At 39.1% G+C, this 15,926-nt stretch overlaps 2 protein-coding genes across 2 annotated transcripts; one reads left to right on the top strand and one right to left on the bottom strand.

Moving 5' to 3' along the window:
- Positions 1-2,285: 2,285 nt before the first annotated feature.
- pigp (phosphatidylinositol glycan anchor biosynthesis, class P) lies at positions 2,286-5,359 on the bottom strand. Its single transcript, XM_055004541.1, has 5 exons — positions 5,080-5,359; positions 4,908-4,992; positions 4,647-4,719; positions 4,431-4,549; positions 2,286-2,736 (listed from the first exon to the last, which is right to left on the bottom strand). The coding sequence occupies exons 2-5, from the start codon at positions 4,987-4,989 to the stop codon at positions 2,621-2,623; spliced, it is 390 nt and encodes a 129-aa protein (XP_054860516.1). The 5' UTR covers positions 4,990-4,992; positions 5,080-5,359; the 3' UTR covers positions 2,286-2,620.
- A 202-nt stretch (positions 5,360-5,561) lies between these two features.
- On the top strand, positions 5,562-11,060 carry rexo4 (REX4 homolog, 3'-5' exonuclease). The gene is made up of 8 exons (XM_023293805.3): positions 5,562-6,056; positions 6,147-6,484; positions 6,565-6,711; positions 7,582-7,775; positions 7,927-8,015; positions 8,115-8,189; positions 9,056-9,130; positions 9,293-11,060. The coding sequence occupies exons 1-8, from the start codon at positions 5,853-5,855 to the stop codon at positions 9,443-9,445; spliced, it is 1,275 nt and encodes a 424-aa protein (XP_023149573.1). The 5' UTR covers positions 5,562-5,852; the 3' UTR covers positions 9,446-11,060.
- Positions 11,061-15,926: the final 4,866 nt, after the last annotated feature.

Below are 15,926 nucleotides of genomic sequence, written 5' to 3'. Positions count from 1 at the left end.
GCTTTGACGGACTGAACACTGCAGTGGCGCGTTGCTGCCCTCTGCTGTTTATATGTTGCTGTTGCTTCAGTTTTGCTTCCCTTCTTTCTCTTTTTTATATAGTGCAACATTGTGCAGATAGTCCAGCAACTTCTCAAACTTTCTCCAGTTTACCAGGTGGAATAAGGTGTAGTAGCGAGTAACCTGGATGCACAATCAATGCTGTGTTATCATCATTCAGAAGCAGAAATTACAAATAGCTATTCTTCAATAAAAACAAAGGAATTATCTTCAATCATTTCAGTTAAACTGTACTTTATCATACAAAATAATTCAAATTTGAAGCGTTTGTGTTTTACGAGTAGTTGTGTTGATCTTTATCTCAAATACAGTGTCAATAGAAAGTATTCACCCTTTTAAAAAGCTGCTTTTCAACATTAAAGCTTGGGCTATTTAATGGTCCTTCAGGCTTAGACTTAGGCTTAGGCAGACTTTATTTATCCCCAGAGGGAAATTCTGTTGTTACAGCAGCTGGGTATTTAACAGGAAGGGGGTAGACAACAACAAGACAACACAGAATATTAGGCCAGGTATAAAGTGAAGGTAACATAAAATAAAATACATTAAAATAGAGTCAAATAGAATACAATATAAAAAGAAAAAAATTAACAATATGTACAGGAATATACAGTGATATAGAAATGTGCAAAAGAACATAATGTGCAAATGAGGATGTGCAATGATATAAATAGGTGCAGATAGTTTACAGATGTAATGAATAACATTTAGAATATAAAGTGTCCAGTATGTACAGTGGTTTAATCACCTTTTGTGATCTGCCAGACTCAGACATATCAAAAAATCTTATTGCTGTGGGGAGGAATGACCTCCTGTGCCGTTCCTTGGAGCAGCGGGGTTGTTTCAGTCTGTTGCTGAAGCTGCTCCTCAGATTGTCCAGTTTTATGGGGGGGTGGGGGGTGGGGTGGGGGTGGGGGGTGGGTGGGTGGGAGGTGTTGTCCATGACGGCCAGCAGTTTGGTCAGCATCCTCTGCTCCACCACCTCCTCCAGGGTGACCAACTGACAGCCAACAACAGACTGGGCTTTCCTGATCAGTCTCTTCAGTCTGTTGATGTCCTTCACCTTGATGCCTGCGCCCCAGAGGAGTCATAGGTGTCTTGGTGGCCTCTTTCTTCCACGATCACTCACTTTTTCAGGACAGCCGGCTCTAAACACATTTTCTAATGCACCATTTGCCCTGCATTTCTTAATAATGCAATTAACTTTACTTCAAGGAACATAACAGTGACTTGGAAATGTTCACGTATCCATCCCCACATTTCAATAACCTTACAGAGATGCTTGGAGTCTGTGTCACCTCATCCCACTCTGTTTAACTGAATTGTTGGTTTCCTTTTCTTAGATGTCACGACACCTTCCCTCTTTACCGACTTCCACTTTCCTTCTTGTTTGCTTAGTTATTTTTTGCACAGAACATCTCCACAGCCGGGAACTAGTGCTGACTTCCCATCTGTATAAAAACTATCACATGACATTCTGGAAGCGATGCCAAAACAAGAACTTTATGGGGGAAAAAAATGTGTTACACAATTTTTAATTTCTCAATACCTCTGAGATAAATGTTTTAATGCCCCGTGGGAGGTAGTATGTTATGATAAATATTGTCATCTTTGTACCTGGGATCTTAATTGTAGCCATCTTTGCTGCTCTAATTGTGATTTACGCTGTCATTTTGACAGTTATACTGCTGTAATTTACAAGGAATTTATTGTGTAGTATAACTTTGACCTTGTCAGGATGAATTAAGGCATTTCAGACTGACACCACGATGCTGCAGCTAATGGTATATATTTCAAATTTAGCTAAATGGACCCTGAGGTTAGAATCCCTCCATTAGAACTCCATTCTAGGTCTTACCCCATTTGTCTCAAAGACCATCCGGCATCAAGAAGTGTTTTAATTCAGACTCTATCTTTCTCGGTGAGTCCCTACGCTTCACCATTGTGAACAGCAGTGAGGAATTCCAAACTAAATTCACATTTTTATACCCAGAGTCAGAAAGGAAGTCAGAAATTAATCAAGAATAAAATACAACCACTACAATTTTTTTCTGTCCAGAAATGCAAGCAAATAACTGTCATTTGGCATCTCAATCATAAAATAAATAATGTGTTTGACTATTTTTTTCAGCTTTTTTGTAAAACAGTAAATTTGAAAATTCATGGATAACCTTAAGCTGGGTGGTAGTCCAATAAATTTGTTAAGCACTGTATACACAGACACTTAATAATATATATAAAAAATGTGTAATTTATTGCATATAAACATACACTCTATTAGTCATCCAGTGTACAAGTTGCTCTGAACAATACATCCTGATGTTGTATCACTTTCAGCTCATCACTGGTATTAACACACAGCACATCAGTTCACCCCACCATAGATGCATAAAGCACTAAAACAAATGATTCAGACTAGCTTCTTCCCATGTTACACCCTTCTTTGAAAAATAAATAAAGCATCATCCATCTTTTGTAAACAAATGATAAGCAGTGACAACAGAATAAAAATCCCCAGTAGCTTCACTGCTATTCTGCCTAAAGCAAAATCAGTTTGTGTTTGCTACATCTTGGGTGATAAATAGAACATCTGGTTGACTTCACTGATGGAAACATCCCTTAGTCGAGGAATTCCCCCCTTACGGGAGCATTCTGTCCTCTGGCCTTGTGCATACACATCTGTAACAGAAGGGAAACAAAGTATGGCATAAGAGTTAGGATTAGAAAGTTTGGAGTGTTTTCTTACATGTCCAGAGACACGAGTACGACTAAACTGCAAATTATATACTAAGTTTAAACAGTTTTCCCTTGTTTATTCCCTTTTAGCACATTCTTAGATGATCACAAAATGTCTTTTTCCTACTTACAGACAAGGTAAGTATAGCACTAAGGACTGCACAGTGGTAACTGGGGTGTCAGTGTTATTAGAAGTCTGATTGTAGTACAAATGTAGTTGCACAGCTGTATTTTGATGAAGGGAATTGTTTTAAGACAATGCATCTTAAATATCTTGTTAAGTCAAACAATCTTGAAATTATCTTGTTTTGAGTTAAATTTTACAAGAAAACTCAAAATAAGTTTAACCCTCCTGTCTCCCTGCGGGTCAAATTGACCCGTTTTACAGTTTGAAAATATTTTCACAGTGAAACTTCTGATGTCAACATTTTTGGGAAATCTTTGAACATTTTTTGGTGGAAAAAAAAACAAATGTTAAAAATGTTTCTTAAGAACATTCACAAAAAAAATCAACCAAAATCCAGCGAATTTTGCTGGATTTTGGTTGATTTTTTTGTGAATGTTCTTAGAGAAAATATTACAAGTTTTACTGCTATATATGTAATCACTTTAGATATTTTTAGGATTTTTTTGGAAGATTTTTACTCATTTTTTGAAAAATATTTACAAGAATTTTCTTGCCAAATTTGATGTATTTTTTAAAATAAAACTTTTAAGGGAAACTTTTGAGGAATTATTGGAGTTTTCTTCCTGAAGGTTTTGCAAATTTTCAGAAATTTGGGGATTTTTTTTCAGACAAAGAAGCAATATTATTTGGTGCTCATAAATGAAGACAGCAGGAGGGTTAATACATCTCAAATTAGGAGGTTACATGAAAGCAAAAATCTATTTTTGAGTGAAAAAGTACTATTTTTTTTTAGCGTGTCTGGCTTATTTTAAGACACCCAAGGTTGACAATCCTGGTAAAACATAGCTTAAAATAAGTTTTCCCAGCTAATTTTAAGATCTCAATATTCTAAATATCACATCTTATTTCAAGAAATCTTACCAAGCCATTTTTCACTTGTTCTATTGGCAGATTTTTTCACTTATTTCAAGGTACAAGTTCCTTGAAATAAGTTTTTTCTTGTTTTGAGAGGGGCATTTTTTTCCAGTGCAGTAGAAGGATCTGTGCAGTAATAATGCTGCTCAGTGTTGTAGTAATATTCCCTGTAGTAGTGATGTGAGCTGAAACAACCGCAAAAACGGTGTCAAGGTCTAATGAAAACTGAAAATAAGCTGAGTCATGATACCAATAGAATTTGCTAAGACATGTCCCAGCAGACGGCAGAGACAACCTCAAAGTTCACAACCTGAATTCCAGCCCAAGTACAGAATTTCAAAAGAAAAATGGAAGGCAATCCTGGGTACAGGAGGAGCCCCAATGAAGATAAAAACAGGAATCCAAGAGAAGAGCGGTTAGTTCAGTCCTGAGACTAAGTCATAGTTTGAGCTGGTAATCGTTGCCTTTTGACAAATAAAACCTTTTTGCATGAGACTCTGCCTGACTCAAGAGTAAAATCTGGAAGACTTTCCTGCTTTTTAAAAAAATCTGAGTTGAGCTTGGTAGAATTGGTGCCACTTCACTAACCAGTTACCTGTGATGTTGTCCACGGAGTCGAGTGGCGCCGTGTTGTTAAAGTTCACTCCGAACAACAGCAACACAAAGATCATTAAAGCCACCAGCAGATAGATTGGCGCCGCAAGAGCCCAATACCTACACAGGACAAAAGGCTTCAGTTAAATGATAACAAAACTACTAATGTCTACTAGTTAATGTTTTTGTCTCATCTTATTTGCAGGATTCTACTTACTTTTGAGGCCAGTAAGTGAGCCCTATTGAATGAAGCCACTCATCTGGAACAAATGCCCACAAGCAATAAAGAACTATAGAGAGAAAATGATAACAACATATTAACATAATTGTTTTCATATGTTTGACACTGAAAAATTATAAGATTGAGAAAATGTTTGCTACTTATGCAAAAAGAGAGACATTGTAATTTTGTTTATAAGATGTGTTTAATAGTTTATACTTTCTATCAGAAGAGTGAAATTAGCAGTTTTGGACTTACAGAAGCCAAACTGTGAGCCGAGGTAAAGGACAAACCCATAAATGGCCCTCTCTGGCAGAGGAGAAGGAGAATTTTCCACCATGATCTGGAACCAAAATAAATAAAAAACGAGCCTTGAGGGAGTGTAATAAAACACAGCTGTTCAGACACATAGATTGCTAGAGCTACGTACCTATAAACACGGATTTGTTTTGGTCGTTTAGCTATAATCCTGCTGAACGCATTTAATGTCTCTCAAAATCAACACCAGATATTTTCCTGTCAACACAATCGAGCTGGATTTTTAACCAAGATGTCAAAACGTAAGATGAGACGTATTTATGAAGCTGACTGTCTAAAGCGAAACAAGTTAAAGTCAAAAAATACATCAAACCTTCTCTGCTTATTTAATTTTACACATTAAAGATATGAAACATCCACAGTATGGTGGAACCCATCTCATCTAAACATAGTCCCACGTGATATCTAGTACGACGTGAAATGTTTGCTAAAATATTCGTTCCGCATTTAGAATAAGCTTCAAAATAAACCATAAAACGCAACCTTTTGCTTAATAGTAGATGGTGCAATTCTATATTTTGCAAAGCAACACAAAACTCGCACATCATTTTAGTCTGTAATCGATGTCATGTTTTTGGCGGACACATTTAGCTGTTGCACACCGCGGAAATACACACTGCAGCATGGCTTCTCAGTGCATGAAGTTTACTACTGAGCGATTTTACCACCAGTTAGGGAAAATACCAGAACATTTTCTCTGTGTTGGGGATTCTACGAGGTAAATTTACTCTGGGACACATTTTATTTCGACGAGACAACACCGACTGTTACTTTTTAAACGTTACCTGGTTAGTAAGTGACGAAGCTCGCATGAACAACGTGGCTGAGGACGGTGAAATACTTCATTAAATGAGAGGAAATATTTAAGGGAAAGCAGTTGCCATAATGTCTAAAACGAAGGCAAAAAATGCAAACGTTCAGCCCACAAATAAAGAGAAGAACAGCACCGTTAAAAAGAAAAAGAAGTACTGGATAAAACAGAAGATTAAAATGCCTCCAAACAAGAGCCAAGAAAAAGCTGAAGCTCAGCAAACTGCTCCTCCACAGGATGCCCAGCACTTCTCTGCCAACTGGAAAATATTACAAGAGGTTTGTCAGTACAGTACTTTGTCATATGTACTTGTATTTGTTCAGCACTTCTTGAAGGTTGTCTTCAACTGTGCTAAACTTTTTCAACAGATGTTAAAGGCCAGTCAGCCGGAGAAGAAGCAGCAGCCTGTGACACCCAAACATCAGAACGGTGTCCTGCCAAAAAAACCTACAGAAACATCTTCTAAAAATATTTCCAAGAACATTGCTGGTCCCAGCCAAACAGACAGCGGGAAAAAAGTGAAGCACAAAACTGTCTCGAACAGCATTGGCGTCCCCAAGGAGACTCAGGTGAATGTGAAGGAGCCAGCTGCCTCCGAGACGAAGCAGCCTGCTGCTCCAAAAAGGAAAAGGGACGGTGGAAAGTCAAACAGCGAGCAAGCAGCCAAGAAACAGAAGTCTGAGGTCGAAGAGAAGAAGGCTACAGAGTAAGTATGCAGCACTAACTCCTGCTGATATCCAGGTCAGGAATAATTATGTGTGCTAACCTCGTCTTGTGCTGTTGCAGAGACGACCTCTGGTTTGATGATGTGGACCCCGATGACATTGAGGCAACGGTGGGAGCAGAAGCAGCAGAGATCATGAGGAAGAAGCAGGGCATACAGAAACCCAAGGACACAGAGAGCGCCCTGGTCAAGGAGAAAGCGTTTGAGGGGTGAGTTTTTTTCTATAGCCCTTTACAACAGCCCAAAGGGTGACCAAAGTGCTTCACAGTAAAAAAAAACAAACAAACAAGAAAATAACTTAAAAACACTACAGTAACTTCAAACAGGACAAACAATCGCACTCACACCTACAGGCAAATGTAGAATAATCAATTAACCTCAGCATAGTTTTGGGCTGTGGGAGGAAACCAGACAAAACCCACACATGCACAGGGAGAACATGCAAACTCCATGCATAAAGATCCCGGGAAGGCCGGGGATCTTCTAACTGCAAGGTGAGAAGTGCTAACCACCACGCCACTGTGCAGCCCTTAAAATATACAATAAAACAATAAAATAAACAGCAATAAAACAGCACTAAAATACACTATCTAAAAGAAATAAAAGTAAGAAAATGTCACCATGCTGCTAGGTATTAAAAACCATTTCAAACAGGAAAGTTTTGAGTTTTGATTTAAAAAGACTCAGGTCAGTTATAATACTTTCGTATTATTTTTTATAATAAAAATAATATGAAAGTGCATATATTTCTGTGAATAAGGTATTACTGATTCATTGTCTTGATGTATGTAGACTAGTCATGCTTAATGTTGTGTGTTGTTGCCCCACAAAGACTCAAATTAAAAACCCTGGACTTCATTATTCTGTGGCTGTCTAGTTTGTCCATTCAAGTTCAGTCCTGTGATTCCCCACTTTGATGCAGGAAATGATCGACAGTAAAGAAAAATGTTGTAAAAACACTTGTATGGCCTATACTAGATAGACAGACAAAAAGGAGAGACATAACTCTTCAGGCAAGTTGAAATAATAGTGAAGATTCTCCTCTTTTGTCACCCTTGTTCATTATTCACCAACATTAGCCTCACCAAAATTGTGGCCATTGATTGTGAGATGGTGGGAGTTGGTCCCTCCGGAGAGGACAGCATCTTGGCCCGTGTGTCCCTCGTGAACCAGTTTGGGAAATGCATCTATGACAAATACGTGAAACCAACAGAGAAGGTGACGGACTACAGGACAGCCGTCAGTGGAATCCGACCAAACGACATCAAAGACGGTGGGTCATGAAATAAGTTGTCATTATAATACTGTGTAATGACTTTATAAGCTAGTAAAAAGAGTTAGAATTAATCGCTTAAAATGGTCTCCAAACACTGTTATTATTTATGTTTTTTTTTTAAAAATCATCTGTGTTTGTCTCACCACAGGAGAGAATGTAAAGACAGTGCAGAAGGAAGTGGCTGACATCTTGCAAGGGAGGATAGTGGTTGGACACGCCATACACAACGACTTAAAGGTAGCATGGATGGAATATCTGAGATTGGATTTTTCCGAAATGTTTTTCAAACTATTTGTGAGCACTTACAAACCGAGATTAAACTGACTTCTGTTTCAGATTCTGCTTTTGGATCATCCAAAAAAGAAAATCAGAGACACTCAGAAGTATAAACCCTTTAGGAAGATTGTAAAGGTAATTGTATGATATTGGTTGCATTTAAGAAGTTGTCAAGCTCGGCCTATGAAAAGAAAGGTTTTTCCACGATTTCCTTGGAAGTATTTTTCTGACGCACTATTACGCTGCTCCCAGCACTTCTGTCATATTTGCAATGTTTCTTGGAAGTCTGGTTCTGTAACCGTGACACCACTTGTCTGTGTGGCACTCTGGGATCTCCTGCACTGTGTCAAAATGTTGAACCCACAGCTTGGTGGGAGAGCAAATGATTGTGTTGCTGCAGTCAGAAGACTTGTGCGTGAGGTTGTATGCGTGGTTACAATAGCACATGCTGTAGCTTAGGTTGTTTCCACTGAATGTTCTCCATCTGATGCCTCAGGATGTTACAGCTGAACTTCCACAACCCTGTGAATGTTGACGGTCAGGTGGCTGCCCTGATGCACCTTTGTTAGTCTTGGAAACTGCAGGCTGTTTGACTGCGCGTGCTGCTGTTTGTTGTTTGGTGCGTGTCCGCACACCTACCCCTGGTTAGCAGTGATGATCCTCAACATGAGAGTTGGGTCAGTTTGACACGGAGTTGCTCTCAAGTTTGGTGTTTGATGTCGAAATCGCAAATGTGCATTTGCAGATGGTCAGAAAAACAATTCCAGAAAGTGGTCAGAATGTTCCAAGTACTTGAAGTGGTGTATCGTTGCATAAGAAGTTGATTTCGTGATGGGATGGTGGCCAAAAACATCCGGTCTTTGCTTTTCATAGGCACAGTCTCAGAACTTGTTGATCACCAATAACTCACAACTTGCACGTAGAAGCTGTGAATGTTCAGTAGAAGGTCACAGACCCAATCATGAAATTTAAATGCTAATGAGATGCTTTATTTCTTTTAGAGTGGTCGACCCTCATTAAAGGTCCTCTGTAGAGAAATCCTCCATGTGAAAGTCCAACAGGGTGAACATTCATCTGTAAGTCATCATGATGAAATTACATGCTGCCTCATTTTGTCAACAATAACAGCTGGTTTATTCACCACTACATTCTTGTCCAACATTACGAAAGAATACTTGTAAATAATACAAAATGAGATCTTGGACTGATCTTCGAATCTTTCTTCTTTTGATTTCCAGGTCCAAGACGCACAGGCCACCATGAGGCTGTACACCCTGGTGAAAAAACAGTGGGAAGCAGAGATTAAAGCCAATCAGAAAAACAAAGACACGGGTGAGAAGAAGAAAAGAAAGCCCAGGTTGGCAAGGAACAAGAATCTCAAGAGATTATGAATTTGAAACCAATATGCAAGACAACAGCTCATTTCCTGATCAGAGCAGATCTGACTGAAGCCAGCAGAGGTTTGGGTTTGTTTTCAAGAGAGGAAGAAATCACAATCGTTTTTTTTAATAAACGGATGCTGAACACTTACGACAGTCTAAAAGCATGACTCTTATCTATCACAGCTGCCCTTCAAAGTGAGCAAAAACAAACTATTAAGAATCTCACTGGAAATGACAGATGTCCTTAGAAATGTGTTTGAAATGTGCATCAGCAGGTGGTGACTGATTTCATCAGAGTTCCTCAGACAGGTTGAGCCAAGTTGTGAAACACTTGTTCGCTGATCAGTCAGGAGTTGCGCAAAGCAAAGATGTTCATTCTTGAAGATGTTGGACTTTCTCACACAGAAATGAAACCATCTGAGAGTTCAAGTCTTTATTCACACTCATTTTTCTCCAAACTCATTTCCTCCTAAAGATGTTCCAGACATCATGTCCTAATGTGTTATTCCCAGCAGTCGGAGGCAGGTGTTCAAATCACGCAACAGCTTCCTCTGTGGTGCGATCTTTAGAATCATTTGTCCACAGCCACCAAGTGCAGTGTTGATGTATTGTTTGTCCAGCGCGACGTTAGTATTTTATAAATGGTCTCATGGTGTGGTTTGTAAGAATTGATGGTTGCTTAAAAAGTTGGACGCTTTAAGAAGTTTGAATAAAATGAGAGAAACTCTTTATAAATATTTGTAGCTGAATTTATTGTTTAGGATCATTTAAATCAATGCAAGAAGTGAACATTTCCAGGTTCATTGTTGCCTAATTTCTTAAAACACATGCAAAGTTTGCTGTTGATCCACAGAATATGCACAATGTTGCTGGTTTGGTTCTATCAAAACTGTCTCTTGCAGCTTGTAATCACGTGGTTCTTTTTACGTCATGGATGCCCAGAATTTGTCCAACTTAAATGGATCTTGGTGCCACGTCTGGTACACAGTTGCTCTTGACCACATGAGGTGATATTGATTCATTTAACATCATTTTAAGCATTTGCAAAGTGAATTTGTCATTTTGAATTTCCTACAGTCACTTGTCTTTGCGTTGGAGCTTTTCCTAGTTTTCTATAAATGTGTTTCTTCTGCTGGGGTAGAATGAGGGATTCAGGCTCCTCACAGTATGTCAGTGTGATTTGCTGCCCGTGTTGTGTAGCAGAAATGAAACTCACACCTTTGGTGGGAAGACTCCTAGTTCTAAATGACACTCTTAAGTTATGGAGCTCAGCCTGACTCCAGGGACCTCAGACGGATGAAAACTTTCTATCTTTCTCTGACAAACACACAAGAAGAGATATTAGGAGGACGGTGAACTCTGTTTGCTGCAAATACTGTGTTTTATGGTTGCTTTTAGTCTCAAAAGCAAACATATCCTGCCCAGGTTGTTTGAATGTACTTTCAGTATGATTCTTAAAGCATCTTAGGGAACATTTGTCAGACAGTTTTAATTTTTAATTTTTTTTTTTAGCCAAATTCAGTATTGTATTGCTCACTGCCATCCAGGTCTGAAATATTAAGTGATATAATTGTTTTTTCTTGTTTGTTGTGGTAATAAAAATAAGAATTGTCGGCTCCCTGTGCGCCAGCAGTACGTCAGTGTGATTTGCTGTTCAGGAGCTGATACACTCTGTGCCTTACATTGTTGAAATGAAGCCAGCGCCCTTGGTCTGCAGCCTCTAGGCTTTAAATTAGACTCTATGGAGCTCAGACAGATTCTGTGAAGGCCTCTGGCAGAGCAGAAGATCCCGGTTTAGATTTGAATGCAGCCTCATTTACTGACAAGACAGAAACAAGACTTTGTTTTCTGGATAACTGAGGTTTTTGGTACAGCTTGTGTTGCGTGCATTTGTGCAACTGAGTGGACTCCCCTGGTGGATGATGATCTGTGTACAATACACAGTAAATATCGTACAGTGGCCATGAAATCTCTGCTGGTTTGTAGTGTCTGGTGGGCTCTAGATATTTTAAAATGCGTAGTGAGGAAATTGAAGAGGTGATCTACATTAGAAATACAAGCAGCTGCATTTACAGAAAGAAAACAAGTATGATTGTTAGGTTGTGCGGCTTCATTTGTCTTTTTTGTAGCCACCTTCTTATCTAATTATATAATATAATTTGACCAAGCAAGGATCTCCTGAGCCGAGAGGGTCTGGGGTCCTTTAACTATGATAAATAATGTAAACATTTAACTCAGGGGGTTTCTCACGAGACATTCATCATAAGATTCAGTCTGGATTCATGGGAAGAGCATGGAGTCTAGTTGAACATTTATTTTCATTTAATCATAGAGTATAGTTGATACAATTGTAGTGTGATACTTTGGAATCAAAAATATTTCGCTGTTTGGTCAGTTTTTGTAAGAATTTTACACTGATTGGAGGCAGAATAACTTGTCAATACACAAAAACACAAACCTTACTTTGGACAAAATCTTAACTGGGCCATTTGTTGTTGTTTTTAGAGGTTTTTAATAAGCATAGTGACCATTTCTAGGGACTCTGTTTGCATACACTGATCAGCCACGACATTATAACCACCTACAAGTGAAGTTTAAAACATTACAATGTTCTGCTGGAAAGCCTTGGGTCCCAGTATAAATGCAGATATAATAACAAACACATGCAAATTAATGCAACCAACAAAAAAAGAGACAATGCCAGCATCTTTTTATCACATTTTTTTTATTCAAATGGATTTTTAAAAGCCTCATATTCCAAGTTTCATGCTTCTGTCACCATTACAAGTCAAATGTGTTGTGGAAAAAAAAAAAAAACTTGTACCATATAAACCAAGTCCAAAGTTTCATGTTTTGCTTAAATTAGCCATAACATTACACCATATCGTGCCATATTGAATGACTTTCAAACTTGTTATGGTTGCATGCAAGTCTTGGAATCATTTATGTCAAAATTCAGAAATTTGTGTGAGACCACACTGTCTGTATAGAACTATGGTCTCTGTAAAGCTCCAGTAAAAGGACAGTAAAGGGTTTAGTTGCATTTTCTTATCATATTTAATTATCTTTCTTTTAATTCTGGCAATAAACAGATAATTTAATATTGCACAACAGAGAATTGAATTAAATCGTAAAGAGTAGTTCCTGAAACAGAATTTTTTTTTTTACTTACATCAGTGAAGGACAAAACATGGCAACATGACAGCATCTATTCCTTTAAACAGGGATATAACACGGTTCATGATTTTAGCTCCTTTTAAAGTAGACTTCTGGGAGTCATTGTTAACATTTGCTGCGTGGTCCTTTATTTTTTCAAACACATAGCATATAAACATCACCTCTGCAAAGTTTGTTTGCTGTGCTATTGTTAGTTTTCTCAACCAAAATCAATGTAACATCCTTGTGCACTTCACACTAAACATAACATCCCGCCTGTTAAACGTCTGAAGGTCACAGGGTTCATCTCGGAGGCGACATTTTTCATTATGAACACGGCAAGCAGTAAGTCAGATGTCACTGTTTTCCAATTAGTTGTAGAGAACGTCAATAACAGATAGTAAAGCACTAGTTTCTCATCTTCATTAAGTCGTTGCATTCTCAAAACCAGCAATTCTTCCTGTTTACCTTCAATGTTTTTGCAAATATATAGACTATTATAGATGCATACTCACATATATACTGTGTGACTTCCAGTGCAATGCTTTGTCATTTTTAAACTATATATTGTGTTAGAAGTCCACAAACACACTAATTAGTAACACTGCCTGGTGGACTTGTAAGATTGAGGCCATCTTCTCAGAGTTGCTGTTTTTCTCAGTCATTGCCTGAGAATCTTCTCTTAACCTCCCAGTTTCTTCTTAGGTCCTTTGCTCCCTACTTTCTTATGCATGAGCTGTGGTTGGCTGCTGCCGAGAGGTTGACTGAGCATGTGTCTGTGTTGACTAATGCTCACTCTTACGATGCCCAAAGTTGAGCATTCAGTATTTATGCAAGTTGATGAAGAAACAGTGTCAGCTACTTTCTGTGGATGACTTCCTGCTGGTGTGTTCCGGTCGCTCAGGTTACATTCCCTTTGAGTTTAAAGCACAGAGTGATGCCTTGATGAGCAGAGACTGACAGTCTTGTTACTGGACGTAGTTAGTCTCAACTAAACATGCTTATGTTGTATATTACTGGAATTTGTAGCTGCTGCTAACAAAGCTTTGCTAAAACTCACTGTGATCTAAGTGGGCAATGAGATTCTTACTGTATTTGCAAATGAAGTGGTAGCTAATGTTTGTTTTTTAGTGAGCAGCGGGTCCGTATGGATGACAGCGTCAGTTTGTCGGTTGTTTGTTTCACCACGTTGGTCCCGACTGAAATACTTCAACAACAACAACAGGGTGGATTGACATGTTGCCAATTTACTGACATTGACTTCCCCCAGAGGAAAAATCCCTCTGACTCTGCTGACCTCCAGACTTTCCCTCCAGTGCTGATTGACTTCTTTCAGAATTCAGAGTGAAATGTCTCAAGAGCTACTGCAGGAATTGCCTTGAAAGTTGCTACCAGTATTCAAGCACCCTTGCATTGTAAATTATTTTCATTTGGTGTGTTGATTTATGCCCAGAAACCTGCAAAATGTACATTATCATTAGCTACATCTGTCCTTTGTGTTTACTATCAATTAGCAAATATTGGTTGTAAATATTTCCTGCTTAATATCAGCATTGTCACTGTGCAAATGTTAGGATTTAACCACAGGCTCCATGGTGACGAAGCACAGCCATATGAGAGCTGCTGTTATAACTGGAGGCCCAGACTTATTGCTGTTTTATTACCTTTAATACACTATATGGTGAATGCTATGGATGCTTTTAAAATGTATAAAAGCTGCTGCTGGAGGGCCACTGGCTGCTGATTTAACCGAGTACAACACCTGTGTAAATCTTGTGTGCGGCTTATCGGAGACTCTGCTGCAGGGCCTTGGGAGGCGTAAATGAACGAGGAGTGATATAGTGCAGAATAGACACGTGCATTGTTTCCTCGGGGTGCAAAAAACAGCTCGAGGTATTCAGTGGCAGCCTCATAAGGTGTGATTTAGTATGAAAATATGAAACATGCAAAATACCTAGAGAGACAAAAGGAGCTTAACAGTAATTCATGTAGTTTTGAATGACTTACAGTGAACAGGTGAGGGTTTAGTTGCTAATACCAGGACATGCAGCTGCTGTGGGGCTTGAACCTGTAGACTTTTGGGAGAAAGTGGGAAAAAGCTCAGTGATAATACAAAGAACAGAAAACAGGAAAAGCAAGAAAAACACGAGAAAGAGTCAGTTCTGCAATCAAGCTGCTGATCCAGCATTTTTTCTGTTTTTCATGCAGTTAAGTTCTTCTTATTTCCTCCATGTCAAGCATAATCAGTTTCATATCCATGTACTTTTTCCTCTTTTTCTTGTAAAGGAGAACACTGTGACTTTAGCTTTGAACCCTCACAGCACAAGAAACATTGACCTTTTCTTGGTAGACTTCTCATGTAGATCTGAAGTGTCTCCTTCAGGCAAAACTAATGTGACTTTTTTCTGCAGCTTGAAGTGGCTATTTTACAGTAACCTTCCCTGTACTTAAATAACCCCTGTACTTTCCTTTTGTCTGCTTCTCCGCCCATCTCCCATCCGTCTGCACTTTGCTCTTACAAGAACATTTTGCGGTCAACGTAAAATGTCCGAGGCACCTAAGGAAGAGCCTTTTGCCCTTGTGCTTCTGTTGTAAATTTTATGAGGCCATGTTGCACTCTCAGTTTCCTGTCAATAAGTGCATCAGCAGCATTGCTTGCTGATCATCATGCTTTTCCTTCTGCTGGGTAAATGCTTCATAACCATTAGGGCCGCCTCCTTGCAAAAGCAAAACACGGCAAGCAGAAAGTGGAAGGTTTTGTCTGCAAAATGCATGAATGAAATCAGTCCGTTTAGCCTGTTGATGCTTATTCCCAGCAACATGAGCGTGCATTTCTGGAATTTGTCATGAAATAGTGATGGTTGCTCAGAAAAAGGGAGGATCTCTTCATGAAATTTGCCTTTTCTTTCCCCCCTCTATTGTTGTTGTTATTAAGCATTTTACTCCATATAATCCACCTGCTCATCTGCTACCACATGACTGCTGATGTCAGCCAAGCCAGAGTCAAGGCTGGGAACCTGTAGACAAAATGGTGTTTGTGCGTCCGTCCAGCAGAGTGAGCATGTGTGGGCTATGAAGTGGGGGGGGGAGAAAAAAGAAGCAATTAAACAGCTGATGGAAAAACCAACACAAGCGTTCCTCTCGTAGCCCCGCGCGCGTGTGTGTGTGTGTTTTCTTCCCTGCATGTATTTATGAAGTTCAGCAGCCATATGAGAAATTAGCCTCTGTATTCACCGGGGTCCTCCCACCCCTCTGTCTTGTTCTCTAATCCGCCCACATGTATCGTCTGAGGAAAAAAATAGTGCAGAAGGTGACGCTCCTCCAAAGGAACAGA

The sequence above is a fragment of the Amphiprion ocellaris genome, chromosome 18 (genome assembly GCF_022539595.1).
Source record: "Amphiprion ocellaris isolate individual 3 ecotype Okinawa chromosome 18, ASM2253959v1, whole genome shotgun sequence".
Taxonomy (NCBI): Eukaryota; Metazoa; Chordata; class Actinopteri; family Pomacentridae; genus Amphiprion; species Amphiprion ocellaris.
This window is presented reverse-complemented; position numbering and strand designations above follow the sequence as displayed.

Coding starts and splice junctions, on each gene's coding strand:
- pigp (XM_055004541.1), bottom strand. CDS start 4,989: ATGGTGGAAAATTCTCCTTCTCCTCTGCCAGAGAGGGCCATTTATGGG. Junction 4,720..4,907: donor CGGCTCACAGTTTGGCTTCT/GTAAGTCCAAAA, acceptor TTCTCTCTATAG/TTCTTTATTGCTTGTGGGCA. Junction 4,550..4,646: donor CTCACTTACTGGCCTCAAAA/GTAAGTAGAATC, acceptor TGTCCTGTGTAG/GTATTGGGCTCTTGCGGCGC.
- rexo4 (XM_023293805.3), top strand. CDS start 5,853: ATGTCTAAAACGAAGGCAAAAAATGCAAACGTTCAGCCCACAAATAAA. Junction 7,776..7,926: donor ACCAAACGACATCAAAGACG/GTGGGTCATGAA, acceptor GTCTCACCACAG/GAGAGAATGTAAAGACAGTG. Junction 8,016..8,114: donor CCATACACAACGACTTAAAG/GTAGCATGGATG, acceptor CTTCTGTTTCAG/ATTCTGCTTTTGGATCATCC.